The sequence below is a fragment of the Protopterus annectens genome, chromosome 7.part0 (assembly GCF_019279795.1).
Source record: "Protopterus annectens isolate FY-2018-M chromosome 7.part0, PAN1.0, whole genome shotgun sequence".
Classification (NCBI taxonomy): domain Eukaryota; kingdom Metazoa; phylum Chordata; order Ceratodontiformes; family Protopteridae; genus Protopterus; species Protopterus annectens.
The window spans coordinates 1735082501-1735104107 of record NC_056739.1 but is presented as its reverse complement, the minus strand read 5'-3'; the positions used below and the strand labels follow the sequence as shown (position 1 = coordinate 1735104107).

Below are 21607 nucleotides of genomic sequence, written 5' to 3'. Positions count from 1 at the left end.
ACTGTCTCAAAGTAGTCCACCTGTTTAACAGGTATTATCTCCCTCTGACAAATCCAAATTGAGTAGGGTCAAGTGTTTAGAGGTTACCAATGTCTTTGTTGATAAGGTCCATGATGATTCTCTCCATGGCCTTGCAGATAAGGCTCGTCAGGCTAATAGGTCTCTAGATCCCGGGGTCAATGGAAACACCACCTTTGTGTAAGGGGATAACGGTGGCCTTTTTCCCTTCAAGCAGGATGAAGCCAGTGCTTAGACTATGATTGAAAAGAGTACCCAATGGCATTGCTAATTCTTGTTTGAGCCCATGTAGGAAACAGCCTAGGACGTTATCAGTTCCCATGGATGCTGTGTTTTTGACCTTAGAGAGGTTGTTCAGGCCCTGCTCTTTAGAGATACAAGGTAGAGGACAGGTGGCATGGATGTCTTGCGTTAAGTGTGGCAGGGAAGGGGGAGTGAAGCTTTCACAGAACCTATCTGCTAACAGGTTATCAATGTCCATAGGCTCGGTATACGTGGCATCATTAACTACCAGTTCAGCACAAATCTGAGCCTTTCCTTTTAGGTTATGGATGTAACTAAAGAACGCCTTATGGCTGTCCTTAGTTGAGGAAGCTAATTTGGATTGTTAGTTAGCTTTGAAGGACTTCACAAGGAGTCTTATTTGCTTGTTTAAGCTGAGGAGGGAATGTTTCCAGTTTGGGGCTCACTCCCTCTTACTCCTAGACAGCAATTTCTTATTATTATTGTAGGGTCTGTTAACAGCAGTTGTCCACTAGACAGGTTTGGTCTTCCTTGAGTAGACTATCAGGTATGGCTGCACCAATGCAATTGTTCAGCTGTCTGTAGAGAGCATTTGTGTAAAACTCTGCATAGCTGCCAGTTTTATCTGAGGGGGGAAGTGCACTGAAGCTATTAATACCATCCTGTAAGACGTTTAGTTTGTGCTACAGGAGGTCAGGTGTGATAGTAACTTCGAATGAGATTGATTTGTGGTCAGATGTCACCACAGTAGACCTTCACAATGGTGGTGCTACAGTGGTCCCCCCATATTGGTAAGTACCAGATCCAGGATGTTGTCACCCCTTATGGGGGTGTCATCTAGATGGTCCAGGGCATTGGAGTTAATGACGTTGAGGAACCTTTGGGCAAGTGAGTTTCCGCATGGGTAATTTCCCCAGTCAATGGAGGGGTAGTTAAAGTCGCCCAAAACCATGAAGTTCAGATGTATCTTGATAGACTCAAGTAAATCCAAGTAGGCAGAGTGAGTATCCTGATTCATGGAGGGGGTCCTGAAGCTGGCAATGATTTGAATAGGTGTTCTACTAGGATTCCGGCGTGTAGCTCGCAAGACATTTCCCTGCGAGCTACATCGCCGAAACCAAACGGCTGCAGCAGCACTTTGCCGTAGTGCAATTTGGCTGAAAAGCATAGCCACTGCAGCTGTAATCTATGAACGGGCAGATACAGCCGTACGGGATGTGTAACGCATGCCTTCGTCTCATTCAAGGAATGCATTTATTTAATTATTTATTTATTTTGTTGAATAAATAAATAATTAAATAAATGCATTCCTTGAATGAGACATACGCGCTACATCCCGCACGGCTGTATCTGCCCGCTCATAGATTACAGCTGCAGCGGCTCTGCTTTGCTGCCAAATTGCACTACGCAAAAGTGCTGCTGCAGGCGTTTGGTTTCGATGTAGCTCAGGGAACGCTTGTGAGCTACACCCGAACTGCTCTACTAACAGTTAATTGCACCTGAAGTATCTCCAAAGAATTGTGCTGTCTAACCAATATGGAAATGTACTTATCTTTAATGAATATTAATACACTACCTCCCTTTAATTTTCAGACCTTCAGTTTGTGGTCTGAATGTGTGGAAGGAAGTGTAGCCCAATATGGCTGGAGTGCTCTCCATAGCCTTGAACCAGGTCTCTGTGACTGTACAAATGTCGATGTCTTCCAAGATTAGGACTGCTTCCAGTGAATGCAGTTTCATGTTAAGACTCCTAGCGTTTAGCTGGAAAACTTTGACATTGTTCTTAGATGGAGTTCTTACATCAGCAATTTTGTCCTTGAAACACTGCCTAAAAAAGGCATTATGGGGGTGGCAAGAGCCTTGGCCAGTAGCTGAAATCCCAGGGGTGACAGATGAAGACCATCTCTGACAAAGCATCAAGGACCGTCAAACATGTCATCCCAGGCTGACTGATACTGTATCCCCTTAGAATGACACCAGAAACTAAGTCAATTATTGAAGTCAATAATTTTCTGTTTGTACTGAGACATCATCCTAGGTGAAGGTAAAATGCTGCTTAAGGCTAGAGACATACCTGCCTGAGACATGTAATCCGAGAGCTCAATCATGTCTCTCTTCATATTGTCTAGAGTGGTACATCTCAAGTCATTCACACCAACATGGAGTATGACAGAGTCATAACAGTACCTGTTGTTGAGAGACTTGAGTGCATGTGTGATATGGTGGATCCTGGCACCCAACAGACAGCTGACCGTGCCCAAACGTCCGTCCCTAGTTCTTCATGTACAGTGTCCACCAAGTCTAAGATCTATTCTTCAACTCCAATACACATTCATTTGGAATATGTTTGAGCTCATATCTCACTGGCTTGGATGCCTTTTCTTATTTTATTAAATTCAATTATTTTTGAACATCTTTATTACATCATCACTTAAGACACAGAAACACATACATTAATAGAAAAGAAAACAAACCATATTAACTTTTTAAAAATTTACACACATTAGACATTACACGTTTTCTTTCCTTAAGAACTCCCATTTAGTTTAAAATTACATAAATTGCGCAGCTCCTGCCTCTTTTAAACTCATTCCTCTTCCTCACAGACATTATTCTTTAAGTATTGTTCCCATAAATTCCTCTTATTTCTATGTAATTTACTCCTTCCTTTTTCTAAGAATCCAATTACTAGTTATTTTCTCTCTTACAATATTCAAAACTTTAAATACAGTTGGTTTAGATTTTCATTAACAATTTTAGTGATTGCCTTTTTTGGCAACCAAAAGAATTAAAACTTATTAGGGACCTCCTATGCCAAGTAATTCTGTATCTCAACTCAAAAGAACAATTTTCTTAGTTACAAGTATTTGATTCTCCAATAATTCTGACAGAGTATTCTGTAGGGAATTTTAAAAATCTTCCAGCTCATTACTCTCACAAAAAACTATTGTCCCTTTAGCTTTTTTTCCCATTACACCTGCAAAATTTGCTACCTACCCAAGGAAAAATTCTTTAACGTCTGCTTGGGGTATAAAAATTCCTATGAAAACACTTCCAAGCAAAAATCCTAAACCATGTGAACTTGCATACTTAGGAGCTACACATACGCTTTCCCACTGTATCCTTGTAAAGTGCTTTTCCAGCCTTTCCCCCACCTTCTCTAACCTCATTTGAGTGATTATTGTAGTTATCAAGCAATATTTTATTTGCCCTACTAATTATCCTCATTTTTTTACAGCAGCTACTGTTCTTAATTTAATTCTTAACTTTGCAAAAAGAAGTTGACTGCCCAAGGCTCGGTCTGTTCCAAGTATTGTTTTTGCTGAGTGAATAGAACCCTTCCATCTCTGATTGCAAGATATATAGTCTGAATTCAATACTGATGATTTAGTGATACTTGTATGTGTAAAGCCATCTCTTAAGCTGATAAAAGAGAGTTAGCTATGCCTACTGAATTATCTTGGTAGAATTCTATTAGTCTATGTCCTGTTTCATTTTGTAATCCCTAGGACAGAGCGGGTCTATGGTTAATTATCAAAAGAAATAAACGTTGAACAGCTATTCATCAAATGGCCATCCATCGAACATGCATTTGTGAGACGGGGAAAGTAAATACTTGGCCAACACTTCCCTGTCTCACACATGGGCAGTATTACAAACCCCTTTTCCCTACTGTAGTGTGGTGTCGGAGTTGGTATATATAGTTGGGGGGGTGTGAGGGGCCAAAGCCCTCCCCCTGGGTGGGTTTAAAATACTTCCATGTGTGAGACGGGGAAGTGTTGGCCAAGGAGTTACTTTCCCCATCTCTCAACTGTACATCTGATGGATGGATGTTCAATGAATAGCTGTTTAATGTTTATTTCTTTCCAAGATTAACCATAGACCCGGCCAAACCTGCCCATTATTCCAATTATACTTTGACTAACAACTTTAGCATTCCAAGAGCTGCAGATCCTCATAAAACTGGTCAACCTCCTCCTCTTCAGTATTAATAAATGGAGAATAAACTTGTATCACTGTTAATGTTGAATGAGATCATTCTATCTTTTCTGGGTTGTAGCAAGCACTGATTTTGACACCATTTTATTAACTATGACAGTTACTCCACTTCTTTTGCAAGATTCTGGTTGACAGTAGAAAAATGAATGTAAAATGGCCCATTCCAGGCCATTTTAGTTCACTAATTTTCAAGATGTCAACATTTATTCTTGCCATCTTAGCGTTAGCCACATCAAGTTTACTATGGATCATAGTTTCTACACTCCAAGCATCAATGATGTATATCATTCTTAGCAGCACTGGGCTTTCCTTTCATCTCTGAACACCTCCACAGTGTACCTATTTTTAAACATTAATACTTTTGAATTATCATTTCATATGTTATGACTGCAAGCAGCTGCTTGTTGTCTCTTCTGTGCATCTTTCTCAGTTTATGCCAGATGCCTATCTCATCGGTATTAGTTAATGTGACTCCGTTTTGTTCTGCAATATGCTGACATACCTTAGATTTGTTTGTTCAGTTGTACTCATTTTGTAATTCTGGCTGAGAAAGACCAGTGTACATTTCCACTAAAAAGGAATAAAATGAAAAGAAATAAAATAAAACAAAACGTGCAGTATTAACATGCAGAGGAGAAGTTACCTGGAATGATGACTAGAGACAAACATGTCTTCTTCTGTTGCTGAGTTAATAAATCTTAGATGACTGTCTGGACTACAGATAAGTTGAACTCCTAGGCATTTGCCAAAAGCCTGGAAAAATATTGCAAAGATGTTGCTCCTTCTCTCTGTCTGGATTAACTTTCACATAAAATGTGCTTCAGTAAACACCACTTTCATAACTCTGACTGGTTAGAATAAAACTCCAAAAATGTAGTAAATCCAAGGATTATTCAGGCAGTGGAAACATACTGTGAGAACTACTGGGTAACCTTAGCTCAGTCACAAGCATGGAAAAGAGTCGAGAATTCCTTTCACGACAGTGAAGCTACAGAAATTAACTATAGTAAATGCATCACATCAAGCAGAAAAGAAAGTTACTGTTGCACTAATTACTTTAATATACAGCACAGTCTTGGTGAAAAAAATCAGGCAACCAACTTTTATGAGACAACCAACATCTGAGCTAATGTTAGTGTATTTTTAGCACACAAAGACTATATAGTCCATAAAGATGAACTGTTTCACATTGTATAATACTCAGCAAGTCAGATTAAGATACCCAAATAACAACTGAGGACAAGTGCCAAGGGTACACTGCACAGTCACCAATGGCAAATCATAACTGTACAGTTCCTGTTTTAATCTGACAGCAAATTAACATTCTTTCCTACTGCAGCACTTATTAATTTAACTAAATTTATGATGTCATTTAGGGGATGACCTGAAATAGTACAGTTGTGCAAGTAGATCTTACCATAACAGTAGATGTTCCAATGATCACTGCTGCAGTAGCCTTAGCTATATTGGTTATATCCTGCCAAACTTCAGGGCACCTTTCACATGCCCAAACTGTCAGGCAGCTTGAGTTGAGCTGACTAAAAAGCAAGTTTGGGTGTGAAACCCTTCACAGCTTTACTGCCAGCAGAAAGAGGGAGACTGAGCCCTGAAAGAACAATGCTAGGAACAACAAAAAATGAATGTTTACATCTTTGCACAAAAAAAAAAAAAAAAAAAAAAACAAATCCGGGGGGGGGGGGGGGGGTGCTACCGCAGCAGTGAACATTTGAACATCTGCTGTTACGGTAAGTTCAACTTGTACAACTGTACTATTTCTTCATATTGATCACTGCTGCTGTAGCCTTAGTTATATGGGTAAATTACCATAGCTAACTATATTTGGGAGGAGGAAGAAGGGTCCCGGATCCACTGGAGAATGGTCCTTGCAAAGCTTGACTTAGACCTAGAGAAGGAATCAAGCTTATAGCGCTTTATAAAAGCATGTACAGAGGACCAAGTAGCAGCTTCAAGAATATTTCTAGAATCCAACCTTTTCCAAAAAGCCACAGATGAAGCCAAGGCTCTAGTACAGTGGCCTCTAACCCTGTCTGGAATACATTTGTTATAGTGAGTATAACAAAAGCCAATAGCCTTAGACAATGATTTGGCAATAGTCTTTCCTGAAGCAGGCTGTCCTTTCTTCTTACCTTCACAATGATCTGAAAATCTGAAAGATTTAGGTCTGTCAAGTACCTGAGCTGTACGTGGACATCCAAGGTATGAAGCATGATTTCTCCTCATTTTTAGGCTCAGGAAAGAATAATGGAGAGATGGATAGCTTGGCTTAAAGTAAACTTGGGTGCCAAGCTAGGCATAAAAAGAAGGATTTGTTCTCAAGGAAACGCTGTCACTATGGAAAATGACGTAGGGTGACTCACCTTAACAGCTTGCAACTCTGATACTCTTCTTACAGAGGTCAGAGCAATCAATAAAACAGTCTTCCATGTTAAGAATCTCAAGTAAGTCAAATAAGCTGGTTCAAATGAAACAAGTGTTAGCTCCTTTAATGCAAAATTAAGATTCCCAAGGAGGGGCCTCCACTCTACTTGCAGGCTCATATGCAAAACCTCCTTCAAGAACATTTTGAAAGAGAACGATTCATGGGCAGATGTGTGGAAATGGCCAATAAATGAACCTTGATAGAGAAATAACAAAGGCCAAAGGACAGTAACTCATACAAATATTGTAATACCAATGAACTCACCCTGAATGGGTGCTAGTTATGCTGTTGGCACCAATTAGAAAACATTTTCCATTTGTTGTACGATTTTCTAGTAGTAGTCTTTCTTGCCACCACTAGTACCTGCTGTGCATCCTTAGAAAACAGGTGCTTAAAAGGAATTAAGACCTATCATCCAGATGATTGAGGGTGGAGTGTATCAAACACCACTGAACTTGTGTGAATAGATCTATTCTGTGAAGAAGCTTGCAGTAACTTCCCATGGCTAGTTCCAAAAGGAGGGAGAACCATGGTTATCTGGGCCAGAAAGGAGTTACCACAATGATCTTGGGGGATTCCTTCTGAATCTTCAGAAAATACAACTGGACACTGGACTATCCATGGCAGGGAATCCCATTGGTAAAGAGTACTGCAACAGTAATTTGGAAGGACATCTACCCAGGACATTTGTGGAAAGGCATACTTCTCCAGAGAAAAGAAAAGGCATCTCTCTTCCAGGCCTTCTTGCATGGAGTCCTGGAACATAATTTTGCCAGTTGATTGTTGAGAGAGAAGGCAAGGAGCTTGCTTTGAGGAACTCTTCACAGATGGGTCAAATCTTGGAAAACCCCATGAGCTAGTTTCCATTCATGAAGGTCTGCCCTGGTCCTGCTCAGCTTTTCTGCTATACAATTTTGGTCTGAAGGAATGTAGGATACCGGTAATGTGAAACTGTGCTGTGAAGCTATATCCCAAGCTAACATGGCTAGTTTGCAAAGGGAATACAACCTGGTTCCCACTTGTTTGTTGATGTAGCACATGACTGCGGTATTGTCTGTAACCACTTGAAGAGGTGATAGTTCAGAAAGTTGTGTGCCTTGATCAAGACAAGCATCTCCTTGATATATATATATATATATATATATATATATATATATATATATGCGCTTGCATTTGCCTTGGTGTCCCACACCCCATGGATTTTTATCCCCCCTGAAACTGCTCCCCAAGCAACCTCCAAAGTGTCTGTGGTGAATGACTGCTATGTTAAGGGAGGGAGAAAGGGACTCTTGGTTTAAGGATATCGCTTGCCTCCACCAAATGATTTCTCTTCTGAAAAAGCCCAGCTCTGGGACTTGAAAAGATAAAGGATGTCGGTGCTATGATCATAAAGATTTCAGATGCCAATGTTTTATTCTCATGTGGAGCCTTGCTGGGGTATCATGAGAATCTCAGACGCAATGAGATCCAAAATACTACGGTTTTCTCTCGAACTGACCGAAATTTGAGTGAAAAAACTTAGACCTAAATAAAGATCTATTTTTTCCTGTGGAAGAAAAGCTCTTTGAACTGAGATGTTTAGATGACATCCCAGGAACATGATCCTGTGCTCAGGAGTGAAGAAAGAGTTTTGAATGTTCTCTTCGAATCTCAGTTTGTGCAAGAGATCTCTCAGCCAAGAGAGATTCCTGACATTTTTAAAAGGGTTCTGCAAAGATAGGAAAGTCATCTAAATATTGAAAAATGTAGATACCCTGTAGTCTGCAATGAGCTATAAATGGAGCAAGACACTTTGTGAACACTCTTGGTGCAGTGGATAGTCCAATAGTAAGGCAGAAGACTGATCCAGACACACAAAACATTAAGGAATGCCTGAAGTCTGCATGAATAGGGATGTGATAAGCATCTTTTAAGTCTAGTGTTACCAGGAAACTTGGGAAAAAGATGCTAAGGATGAAGCTACCAGGTAACAGGAAAAGAGGATGGCCTAAGATAAGGTTTATGGATGTGGTGAGAGAGGACATGCAGGTGGGTTGATGTGACAGAGCAAGATGCAGAGGACAGGAAGAAATGGAAGATGATGATCCACTGTAGCGTCCCCTAATGGGAATAGCCAAAAGAAGATGATGCTGTTACCAGGAAACTTGAAATAGGAAGGAGAGGTAACAGATTGTGAAGACACATCATTTTGCATTTGGGGACTATCACAAAAGTACAGTTTTGTACCTACCATAAATGTAGATGTTCGAAGATCCACATTGCTGCAGTCATAACTTGTGGGTAAGTCTGCTGTCCTTGGTCAGCCCGAATACCAAAGTATTAGGCTGGTGTCGGTCATGGGCGCTCAGATCTGACGTCAGTGCGTCATGGTATTAAAGCGCATGACCGACGTCATATCCTCAGTCTTTTCTTGCCCCAGATGTCAGAAGGCCCTAAAAAGAAAGGCCACAGCCAAAAATAGAAAAACCTCCAAAACCCATGTACAAACAACCTCTACCACCCAAACCATACAACCACTCCAAACTACAGAGGGGAAGGAGGGAGGGTAAATTGCACTGCAGCAATGTGGATCTTCGAACATCTACATTTATGGTAGGTACAAAACTGTACTATGTTCTTCATCTCACATTGCTGCAGTCATAACTTGTGGGTAGAATCCCAAAGCAAAGGTAAAGGGAGGCTGGCAAAATCATAAAGCATTGGGAGCTGCTAACATGCCCTGTAAGACTGCAGTGGCAAATCCAGCCCTAGATTTGGAATAAAGAGGGAGATGGTAATGTTTAGAAAAAGTGTGCACTGAACTCCAAGTAGCTGCCTCCAAAATATCTTTAGTAGCTACACCCTTTAAAAGCAGTAGAAGTGGCAGTAGCCCTAGTGGAATGAGGTCTGATTCCAGCCGGAATCTCCTTACCATGATGAGAATAACAAAAGCAATACAATGGCCAATCCACTTAGAAATAGTTTGTTTTGAAACAGGTTTCCCCTGAGAGGCCAAAGCAAAAGAAACAAACAACTGTTGAGACTGTCTGAACCTTTTAGTCCTGCTCAAATAATAACGCAACTGCCTGTGAATATCCAAAGTGTGCAAAATTTTCTCCCCTTTATTTTGGGGATCAGCATAAAAAGTAGGCAAATGAATAGATTGGTTCAAGGCCACACTTGAAACCACTTTAGGCATAAAAGTAGGGTTAGTACGCAGAGATACCCTATCCTTATGAAAAACCAGGAAGGGTTCAACTGCCATTAGGGCCTGTAATTCAGATACCCTTCTAGCAGACGTAATGGCCAACAAAAAAGCAGTCTTCCAAGACAAAAACTTTAACTCAGACGTAGCTGCAGGTTCAAAAGGAGGTAAAGTAAGCTTTTCCAACACAAAATTGAGATCCCAGGAAGGAGTAGGAGCTCTACGCGGGGGTCTTATGTTCTTTGCCCCTCTGGGTTTGGAGGGTGGCCTAATGGTTAAGGTGTTTGCCTTACAAACACAAGGTGCAGGGTTTGAGTCTCACAAGGGATAATTGGCTAAGCTTAAAATAGCTCGCAAGGGCAGTTAGCTTAGTACTAATCTATGAACCTATGAACCTAAGGAATTGCTTAAACAAAGGATGAGAGAATAATGGTGGGTCACAGTCATAGTGAGCAGAAATGGCTGCAGCATGAACTTTTACAGAGGAGAAAGACAAACCCTTGTCTAATAATTCCGTAAGATATTGAAGAGAACCACTCAAATCAGGCCTGGAAACATCAAAGCTCTTTGCTTTGCTCCAAATAAAAAATCTCCTCCATTTATCTGCATAAACTTTCCTTGTACTAGGCCTTCTGGCCTCCAAAATAACATTCAAAACTTGTTGAGGAAGCTGCGACCCACCAGGTTCTAGAACAGAATATGCCAGGCCGTTAGATGCAGGGACTGAATCCTGACATTGAGGAAATGATTGCCTGCCTGAGACAAAAGGTGTGGAATTGAAGGCAAAGGCCAAGGAGGCTCCCTTACTAAACTCCTCAGCAGAGGGTACCAGTGCTGTCGAGGCCAATCTGGAGCTATTAGAATCATGGAGGGCTTGTCTTGTCCGACCTTCAAGAGCACCTTGGGAAGGAGAGGCAGAGGAGGAAAGGCATAGACGTGAAGATTGCTCCAACTGAATGATAGAGCATCCAGTTTCCAAGCTGCTGGATGAAACATCTTTGTGCAAAACTTTGGCAACTGGAAATTTAGTGGAGAAGCGAACAGATCTATGTCTGGAGTCCCCCATATCACTGTCAACTGTCGAAATACATGAGGATCCAATTTCCACTCGTGGGGATCCACCATCTGTCTGCTCAAAACATCTGCTAAGGAGTTCTGTGCTCCTGGCAGAAACCTTGCCTGAAGAGTGAGGTGCAAACTGAGAGCAGTCTCCCACAAAACCATAGCTTGCCTGCAAAGAGGGTACGAATGGGTTCCCCCTTGCTTGTTGATGTACCACATGACAGTTGTGTTGTCTGTTTGAATCAACACTTGCCCTGGGTGAAGTAGATCCTTGAAAGCCATCAATGCAAATTGGACTGCTAACATCTCCTTCAAGTTGATATGTAAATGTTGAAGTCTGGCAGGCCACGTGTCTTGAACCCATTTTCCATTGAGGTGAGCTCCCCAAGCCTTGTCCGAGGCATCTGTCGTTAAGATCTGACTCGCCTCTGGTCAGGTCACAGAGAGTCCCTTGTTTAGGTGACATTCCTGAGCCCACCACAAAAATTCCTTTTGAATGCAAGGTATTATCTGAATGACAGTGTCCAGATCGTGGCAGTGTTGCATCCATACATTTTTGAGATACCATTGTAGCTTCCTCATATGCAGTTTGGCATTGGGAAGCACCAGAATACAAGATGCCATGAACCCCAAGGCTTGAAGGACTGTCCTTGCAGTCAGCCTGGACCGTAGAGACAATTGTCGGAAGTAAAGTGTAAGGTTTCTTTGTTTGTCCAGGGTCAAAAAGGCCATCTGGGAAGCTGTATTCAGTCTCACACCCAGAAAGCACATTTCCTGAGAGGGTACTAGACTGGACTTTGTTTCGTTCACAGAATACCCTAGGCACCTTAACACTGCCATAACATACTGTAGATGGTGAAGAAGCTTGTTTTTGTCTTGAGCAAGAATCAGGCAATCGTCCAAATAAGGATAAATTTGTATTCCTCTTAACCTTAAGAAGGCTATCACCGGAGCCAGAACCTTTGTGAACACCCTGGGCGCAGTAGATAAGCCAAAGGGCAATGCAGAGAACTGATAATGTAAAGTCCCAGCCCGAAAACGCAGGTATCTCCTGCAACTGGGCCCGATAGGAACATGAAGATAAGCCTCTTTGAGATCCAGAGTTACCATCCAGTGATCTTTGCCCAACAGAGGCAGAAGTTGTTGCAACGTCAACATTTTGAATTTTGGAATGTCCAGGTATGTGTTGAGGATAGATAAATCCAAAATTGGCCTCCAAGTGTTTCCTTTCTTTGGTACAAGAAACAGGCGAGAATAAAATTCTAGGCCCACTTCTGACAGAGGGACCTGCTGTATAGCCCCCATTTGAAGAAGTAAAGAAATCTGTTTGTGAGCCTCTACCCTTTGCTGAGGAGGAACGTCTGGCATGCCCTTGAAAGGAGGCAATGTGTGGAAATAAAACTTGTAGCCTCGGTCTATAATGTCCAACACCCATTTGTCCTGGGTGACTAAAAGCCAATTTTGCTTGAAGAGTGCCAACTTTCCTCCCAAAGGTGCTGCCAGACAGGAGGGATCTGGCAGCTGAAGATGCAGGTCATTGGGCCTGTTTATGAAAGGACTGGCCCCTACCCTCACCTGCAGATTGTGCAGGGGAACTCCACGTTCTAGGCCTGAAAGAACTCTGAGCTCTGCCCCTACCATGCCTAGATCTGCCCCTAGACTGTAAATCAGAAGAAGGGTAAGCCCATCCCTTAGTAGGCCAATTCCTGCTAAACTTAGGGGGCTGCACCTGCAAAAAATCTTTAACAGTCTGCATAGACTTAGCCTTGTCTTCCATTTTCTTTAAGACAGACTCCACAGGAGAACCAAACAAAACTTCAGACTGTAAAGGAGCATCTAAAATTCTAGCTTTAACATGCTCTGACAAATTCTGATCCTTAAGCCAGGCGTGCCTGCGAATAACTGATCCAGTGGCAGCCACCCTGGAAGAAGCCTGTAAAGCATCGAAACCACACTGCAAAGAATGTTTACCCACATGATCAGAGGCATGAACCAAATCCTGTAATTCCTTACACTCTATGCCCTCTGCCAAAGCATCTACCTTAGATTTTAACTGAGTAAGGAGAAAATTCTGGTACTTCAACATATGAAACTGGCAATTCAAAGCCCTCATTGCTAGAGTGGAAGAGGTGTACACTTTCTTACCCCACCTATCCAAAGCTCTAGAATCTTTATCCATAGGAACTGGATTCTTTACAACAGAAGCCCTGACACCCTTAGGTCCCTGGCTAATAGTTTCTGGGTCAGCCCTTGGGCTCTTATACAGATATTTATGAGCCTCAGGCACTCTGTAATACCTATCTGGTTTAACTGGCGCAGGAGGCAAAGAGTCTGGATTAAGGGAAGCCTCAGAGAAAACATCCTGAACAACATCCAAAACAGGAGGTATAGCTAAGGGCTGATGTTGTGGTAAAAACAAAAATTCCCTAAGCCTCTTTCGGGAATCCGAGAAATCCTGGCCTTCCCATTTAAAATGCTCCCTCATAGAATGCAGGGTTTCTGAAAAAGAAAAATCCTCTGGAGGAGAAGCAGAAGGACTGGAATCCTCTGCGTCTGAATCAGAATAAGGAGGAAAATCCTGAGTGTCTTCAGCCGAAGACTCTGAGTAATCTGAAGCCTGTTCCAAACATTCTACCTCTGGCTCCACCCTAGGCCTCTTATCTGGAGGGGGCATAGAACCCCTGATTAAGGAAATTAAATCTTCTGCCATTTTAAGCATGTGTTTTTTAGGCACAGAACCTGCAGAACTAGGACTGACACCTGAGGAAGGCAAACCAGGCCTGCCCTTAGAAGGTACCTTAGAGACAGAAGGAGAAGGTCTAACCCCCTTAGGCAAAGAAGGGAGTACAGCAACCTGAGAGGCCCCCTCAGCCTGACCTGACTCCTGAGAGGCCACATCCTGCAAAATTAACGTCTCCCCCTGAGACTCAGCTGAAACCTCGGCTGGATCTATAGATTCCACCGTAGTTTCTAAAGAACCGGCGTCCGGAACGGACGACTCATCCTGCTTGGACCTTAACGACTTTTCCTTGCGCTTCTTAGCGGTAGCGGGCATCGGAGGATCCGACGGCATATTGTAATTACACCGCTTACCGAAGACAAGCCTAGCACAATCTAACCTATGTTTAATGGTGCGCTTATTAAACCTAGCACAAAAGCGACACCCGACTACGTCGTGCTCAGGCCCCAAACAAGGAATACAGAGAGAGTGGTAATCCCTATGCGGTATCTGTTTCCCACAAGAAATACAATTATTCACTTTTTCTGACATCCGGAATTAACTGAGGCAAGAAAAAACAAAAATATTCCCCAACGGGGTACTTAGCCCAACTTGGTTTCGGTCTGAAACTCAGAATACGAAAATTTCAGAACGCTGAACGGCACTTGCAAACGCTGCTTCTGCTTCGGACCATGCGGCAAAAAAGACTGAGGATATGACGTCGGTCATGCGCTTTAATACCATGACGCACTGACGTCAGATCTGAGCGCCCATGACCGACGCCAGCCTAATACTTTGGTATTCGGGCCGACCGAGGACAGCGGACTACCCACAAGTTATGACTGCAGCAATGTGAGATGAAGAACATCAGGTTTAAGAAAGAAATATCCAGAACTGGTCTCCAAGAATTTTCTTTCTTTGGCACTAGGAGCATCTTTGAATAAAAAGCCTTCCCCACCTGGGAAGGAGGAACTGGTTCTATCACTCCTTAGGACAGCATGTGATGAAGAACAGGTGGGAAGAAAACAATCTGATCTACAAAATGAGGAATGACCCCTGGAAAGGAGGAATCCCCTCCCACTGCCATCTGTCAACTTGATGAATGATTTTCAGAACCCATTTGTCTGAAACAATGTGTTGCTAAAGAGAAAACAGAGATTAAGACTTTCTAGAAAAGAAACGGGGCCAGGATGGGAGGGGGTCACAATGTATCTTGAACAGTCATTCAGACTTGTTGAACTGTCCTTGGTTTTGGGAGGTTTGAGACTTATTTCTGAAACACCCTTGACACTTCTTAAATGTCTATTTACCTGAATTGTATTGGGAATGTTTAGTCTTTTTTTTGCCAACACTGGATGAGGAGAAAGAAAATCCCTTGGACAACTTGGAAAAGGAGGGCTGAAAAACCTTAGAGAGACTCCCTGGATCAGCTTGCCCCATTCATCACACTTTTTGATCACTGCTGCAGCACAGGAGCCAAACACTAAATCCTAATCTAAGGGAGAATTTAAAATCTCATTTTTACATCATATGGTAGGTTCTAAGAATGCAGCCAAACAATCCTCTTCAAAAACAATACCTGTGGCCATAAGCCTGTAAGAAGTATCAGAAGTTATAAGAAGTTATACACACACTGCAAACAATGAGTAATGACTTGTGCAGTAGAAGAAACTGAGTTATTCAAAGCAGATTTTTATTCTCAAGAAGAAACTGTATGTAAAACATTCTTCATACTTTTGCAAAACGTCAGAACAAACTTATAAGCCTGACAATTCAATACTCTGAAATCAAAGTTGCAGATGTTTACACTTTTTTCGATAACTTTATTAAAATGAGTAAGAATGAAATTAACTAAGTACTTAGCAGAAATGAGGTCAACTAAGGCTATAGCTGCTAGGTCAATAGTGTATAAAAATTTAAATAATCCTCTCTGCCTTTTAACGACAGTTGACTGGCTATCAGGAAAATTGCAGCTGTAAGACGCACATGCTCTAAAGCAGACAGGACAGGAAGAATCGGTAAGTTATGGAAAATCTTTCTGTAACAACTATTATTTTCTGAGGGACTGAGAAACCATAGGGTTCTCGTACTGAAAACACGGGCACATTCGAGAAACAGTCTCAGAGAAACAAACTGAGCTCTCCTCGGAGTCTGAAATCAGAATTGGAGGACAAACCTCTGAATCTGTCTTGCATCTTCCTGTTTGGATTCAGAATCTTGAATTTCTTCAGGAACAAAGGCATCCCTCCTTCTCTTACCAGATACTACCCTACAAGATGGGTCAACAGCCTGAATTAAACCATGAGCCAGTCCCAGTAAACTACTCCTATCCAAAGAAATTTGAGGTGGAGTACATGTGTGCTTGGTTTTCTGTTTCTTCTTGACAAGAAAAATTCAGCCAACTATATTACTAATAGCAGTTGCTGCTTCCCCAGGAATAGGCACAGCTTTCTGACACAACAGAGGAAACCTTCCTGTTCCCTTTCCCAGGGCTGACAAGAGTGGCTCTCCCTTGCCCACTGAGGGACTCCAAGAGCTGCAGAGGACATGGTTAACCCCAGGTCCATAATGGCTGCAGCTGCTAACCCACAGGTATCTGAGGTAAAAGATGAGCGGTCTTAGGTACAACAAATGGCCAAAGCAGAGTCACCCAGTTGCAGCGGAGACAAATTGCTAGCCTACTGTGGTGGCAAAGGCTGTTTGCTTAACCTTTTCCTTTTGTGGCTGGATGAAAGGCTGAGCATGGGACCAACAATCTGTTCCATGGTCAAGATGAAAATGGTACCTCTTTCCCAGGGAAGACAAGCATTAAATAAAGGTAAAACTACCAGTCCACAAAAGTTACATTTTTGATAGAAAAAACCACTGTAAAAAGCACTTTCAAACACTATGGTAGCCCCACAATGGAAAAGTAAACAATTTCTCCATAGAAAATGTATCATCAGTTACACTACTTTTAAACTGGAAGAAAAAATGAGTGTTCCATTTAAAAGTACGTTACAGTCTCAAGACAGTTTATTAAAACACAACACTCCTACCTTTAAAATAACTTCCTTGAAGAGGAAAGTGATAAATATCAGCATACAAGAAAATTGAAAGTTTTATCCCCAAAGGAAACTTGTCTCCCAAGCAAAGGAAAGCACAAGCAGACTGTCGATCCTCAAAATCCTCAGAGGAGTATACGCTGCAGTGGCAGGAAAGGTCTAAAGGGCTTTGCGGCCTAACTTGTCCTTTGGTCAGCTTAACTGCTTGACAGTTTGAGTACAGGGAAGGTGCCCAGAAGTTTTGGGACGCTGGTCGGCTGTTATGTCCTTGGCAAGATATAACCCATATAGCTAAGGCTATTGCAGCAGTGATCAATATGAAGGACAGTCATTTTTCCTGAAAATGTAAAGCTCTAGCTAGGATGTATGAACAAATACATGAAAGACCCTGTACAAAAACTTACTTCCGACACTGCTTTGCCAGTTTGAGTGTTGAGCCCTCAGCAAACTGTTTCATGCTAAAATCAGTCCCTCCAGCAGAGCCCAGCTTACATAGTCCCTAAAGGTAAATAGAAAATATAAAGAAAAGTTTAAAGAAACCAGTATCAACTTCAAAGAACAGTAAGAGAGACATAAAATTGGTTACATCAAAATGCTCAGCAATCCATTTAGTCTCCACAGTCTCTAGTCCTGTTTAGTTTTAAGACAATGAATCTGCCTCTCTTCACGCATTTACACTTGAAGTACAACTGTTTAAGATCTTACCATAACCGTAGATGTCCTTCTCTTGACTGTTGCAGTATTCATTACAACAGAGATCCCCTGCCAAGGGCAGCCTGATGTCCGGCCAGTATACAAAAGCCTTTAGGTTACTTTAAGGTACACCGTATGTCACACGTATGCTCAAGGTGTAGCATACGGCATAAAGGTGGCATCTGTACATACTCTCCTCAGAACTGAGAGCCCCAGTAGAAATGCCAGTCCAAGAAAAAAAGAGGGAATCAGTACCTGTAGAAGAGAAAAAGGACCATGGGGAAGGAGGGAGAGAGGGAGGGAGTGAATACTGCAACAGTGAAGAGAAGGACATCTACAATTATGGTTAAGATCTTACACAACTGTACTATATTATTCCATTTCACTGTTGCAGTACTCATTACAACAGGGAGAGTGGCAAAGCTCAGGAAGAAGAGAGGGAGGAGGAAGGACCAGCATAGCTCTCTAGGAACCCACAAATGATGGCCCTAGAAAATCCAGTTCTAGTGCTGGAAATTACAAACTTGTAGTGCTTGGTAAAAGTATGCATAAAAGTCTGGGTAGCTGCCTGAAGAACAGAGTTAGTATCCAAACCCTTGAAAAAAGCACCAGAAGAAGCCACAGCTCTAGCAGAATGAGCCTCAACAGAAAAAGGAAGGCTCTTACCATGAATGAAATAACAAAAAGAAATGTCTTTAGAAATCCAAGAAGAAATAGTTTGCTAGGACACAGCCAATCCTAATGTACCTAGAAGAACTGAAACAAAGAGCTGACCAGATTTACAAAAAGTTTTAGTCTTATCCAAATAAAATCTGAGTTGTCTATGCACATCCAATGTATGCAACACCTTCACACTAACAGACTGTAGAGAAGGGAAAAAAAGTGGGCAAATGAATACACTGATTAAGAGACAACTCATTAAAAACCTTGGGCATAAAATAAGGACTGATGTGAAGGGACACCCTGTCCTAATGGAACACTAAATAAGGTCAAGCCATAAGGTGTTGTAGCTCAGACACCTGTCTAACAGAAGTAAGGGCTAACAAAAGTACAGTCTTCGAAGAACAATTCTGTAAGGAAGCTGAAGCAGCAGGCTCAAAAGGAGCCTGGGTCAATTTTTCTAAAACAAAATTAAGATCCTATGGAGGAGGAACAGACTTCCTAGGAGGACTAACTGTTTAGCTGCAAATCTAGACGCTAAAGGAGGTGATAAAAGCAGACAAGCACAGATAGCTGACAAGTGGGCCTTACCAGAAGAATAAGCCAACCTGACATTGAGCAGTTCTCACAGATAAGCTAGAACTACAGTAACATCCACAGAAAGTAGATCCAGATTATGAGAATGACACCAAACAGAAAACCTCTTCCATTTGGAAAAGTAGGATTTCCTAGTAGTGAGTTTCCTGGCCTCCTGCAGGACTCTAAGCATGGCCTTAGAAAAAAGTTGTCTGTGGAATCAAAATCCCACCATCCACAGTCTCAGTTTAACAGTGGACAGGTGGGGATGGATGAGAGATCCCTTGTCTTGTGTGAGTAGGTCCACCCTGTGAGGGAACTTGTGATGACCACCTTTGGATAAATGCAGGAAAGGGAACCAATGCTGTTGCGGCCAAAAGGAAGTTACCAACAAGATTTTGGGAGCATCCTGTTGTATTCTGAACAGGACTTTTGGAATGAGGGGAAGGGGAGGAAAAGCATAAAGAAACATCCTCTTCCAAGAAAATGAGATGGTGCCTACCTTCCAAACCAGAGGACCTGGGACTCTGGCACAAAACAGAGGAAGTTGTCTGTTCAGAGGGGAGGCAAAAAGATCCGTTTCAGGAGTACCCTACTGGTGGACAATGTCCAGAAACACATCCCTGTGAAGGATCCTTTCATGGGATTGAGTTATGGACCCGCTAAAACAATCTGCCACAGTACTTTGACCTGAAGAAATGTAAACTGCCTAAAGAGTCACTTGATAGTGGACAGCTGGTTCCCACATTAGGAGTGCCAACTGGCAAAGAAGATAAGACCTTGTCCAACCTCTTTTGTTTACATTCCACATCACTGTGGTATTGTCTGTAAACATCTTGAGAGGTCCTGGGGAGAAAACAGGATGAAAGGCATGAAGAGCCAGCAGAACAGCTCCTATCTCCTTGACATTGATTTGATCTTTCTGTTGATGAGGCAACCAGACTCCCTGCACCTTTATGGAGCCAAAAGCTGCTCCCCATCCTATGCCTGAAGCACCTGAACAGTTCCTGAAAGGAAGAGGTGGGTGAAAAGGGAGCCCTGGATTCATAGTCAACTGCTGTATCCACCACGGAAGTTCCTGCTTGAGACATGGAAAAAAGGAACTAAAAATTTGAGGGGATGAGAATGCTGAAGCCAAACTGACTTCAGAAACTACTGAAGTTTTCTCATGTGGAGTTTGGCAAAAGGGAGCATAGGAATGGTGGAAGCCATGAACTCCACAGCTCTCAAAAATTCCCTTGCTGTTACTGAGGTCAGAGGAAGAAGGGAATGAAAAAAGCATGAGAGTTAGGACCTTGGGAGGAGGCAGGGTTGCCAGCATAGGAACAGTCTGGATCCTGCACCTCAGAAAGACATGATCCTGAGAAGGAGACAGAAAGGACTTTTTGAAATTTATAGTGGGTGACAAGCTCTGCAAAATGGTGACTACAAAATAAAGACTTTGCAACAAAGTCTCTGGAGAATATGCCTGAAACAGGAGGTTGTCTAAGTAGGGAAAGACCTGGATCCCCTTTAGCTTTCAAAAAGCAATCACAGGAGTAAGACATTTGGTGAATACTCTTGGGGCAGTAGAAAGGCCAAAGCACAAAGCAGAGAAATGAAAATGTGAGGAAGCAACAGAGAAATGTAAAAACTTTCTTAAAAGGGGATGAATCGGGATATAAAGATACGCAACCAGAGACACCAGATAAACGTGAGGGAACAAAGTCTGGAGTGATAACATTTGAATAGAGGTGAATTTCAGAAAGATATTTAGATGAGAGAGGTCCAGAATACGTCTCCAAGTGCCCTCTTTCCTGGGCACCAAAAACACTCTGGAGTAAAACCCTCTCCCCTTCTGGAAAACTGGAACTTCCTGAATAGTTCGCAGAGTCAAGAAATTCTGAAGCACCCCTGGAAAGAAAGGCAACTGTTACTGTGGGGGGCTGAGGAAAGCCCATAAAAGGGGGGAGAGATTCCCAGACCACGAAATACCCTAGGTGTATAATGGATAGAACCCAGGAATTCTGAGTAATCTTTAACCAAATAGGAAGAGAAAGGGTAAGACTAAGAGAAAGAGGAATGTGGTTGAGAAGAACAAGATACTCAGACAGCACCTGGTTTGTCAGGAAAAGGAGACCTCTGTGATACAGAAGTTTAGGTAGCTTTAGCAGGGGGAGCCTGCTTTCCACCCTTCTTACACATGAGAGGAGGGCAAGACTGCCTATGAACAAACGCTGGCTTACTGGGGTAATTTCTCTGAAATTTAGGCAGAGGAAAAACAAAAACATATTTAAGTTTCTGCAAGGCCTTGTACTTATCCTGATGAGATTTAAATCAACAACAGCTTCACCAAACAAGGGTTTGTTATCCACAGCAGCATCCATCAACTTAGTCTTAATATTATCATGCAAAGGTTTAAGCCGAAGCCAGGAATACCTCCTCATCACAGAACCAAAGGCAGCCCCCATAGAAGAAGCACCTGCTGCATCATAGCTACGCTTAATGTAATCGCTAGCCACCTGGAATAAAGTCCCTAACAGAGAAAGAGCAGAAGTCTTCTCTTCAGAGGCTGGGAGATCAGAAATTACCTGACAAGCCTGAGAAAGAGGAGCCAAAATTTACCTCAACGTATGGGTGTGATAACTGACGGGCCTAAAAGATAAGGTAGCAGAGGTATAAACCTTCTTACCTAGCCTTTCCTTAGTTATACTGTCTTTATCGGAAGGATGTAACTTAGTAGAAGGCAGCAACTGAGATGGCTTGTCAGAAGTGACAGACACCACGGAAGGATCAGCAGGAGGGCACCTTTATACAAATTTACAGTCCTCAGGCACCCTACAAAACTTATCAGGTTTCTTGGGGGCATGGGGTTGGGAATCAGGAGCCTTAGATACAGTAGAAAAGGCATCCAACAAGGTAGCCAAAACAGAAGGAACAGCAGACGGTCTAGGAGAGTCCATTTGCAGGAGCTCATAATACCTCTTTTG

At 42.3% G+C, this 21607-nt stretch overlaps 1 protein-coding gene across 2 annotated transcripts in view; it reads right to left on the bottom strand.

Annotated features, from left to right (window-relative positions):
* The window catches only part of UNC45A (unc-45 myosin chaperone A), a 1636854-nt gene that overhangs the window by 743799 nt on the left and 871448 nt on the right, over window positions 1-21607 (bottom strand). For both annotated transcript variants that reach the window (XM_044078271.1, XM_044078272.1), the window contains one exon: window positions 17114-17208. In XM_044078271.1, the coding sequence (XP_043934206.1) occupies window positions 17114-17208 (95 nt within the window). The remainder of the gene's footprint in view (window positions 1-17113; window positions 17209-21607) is intronic.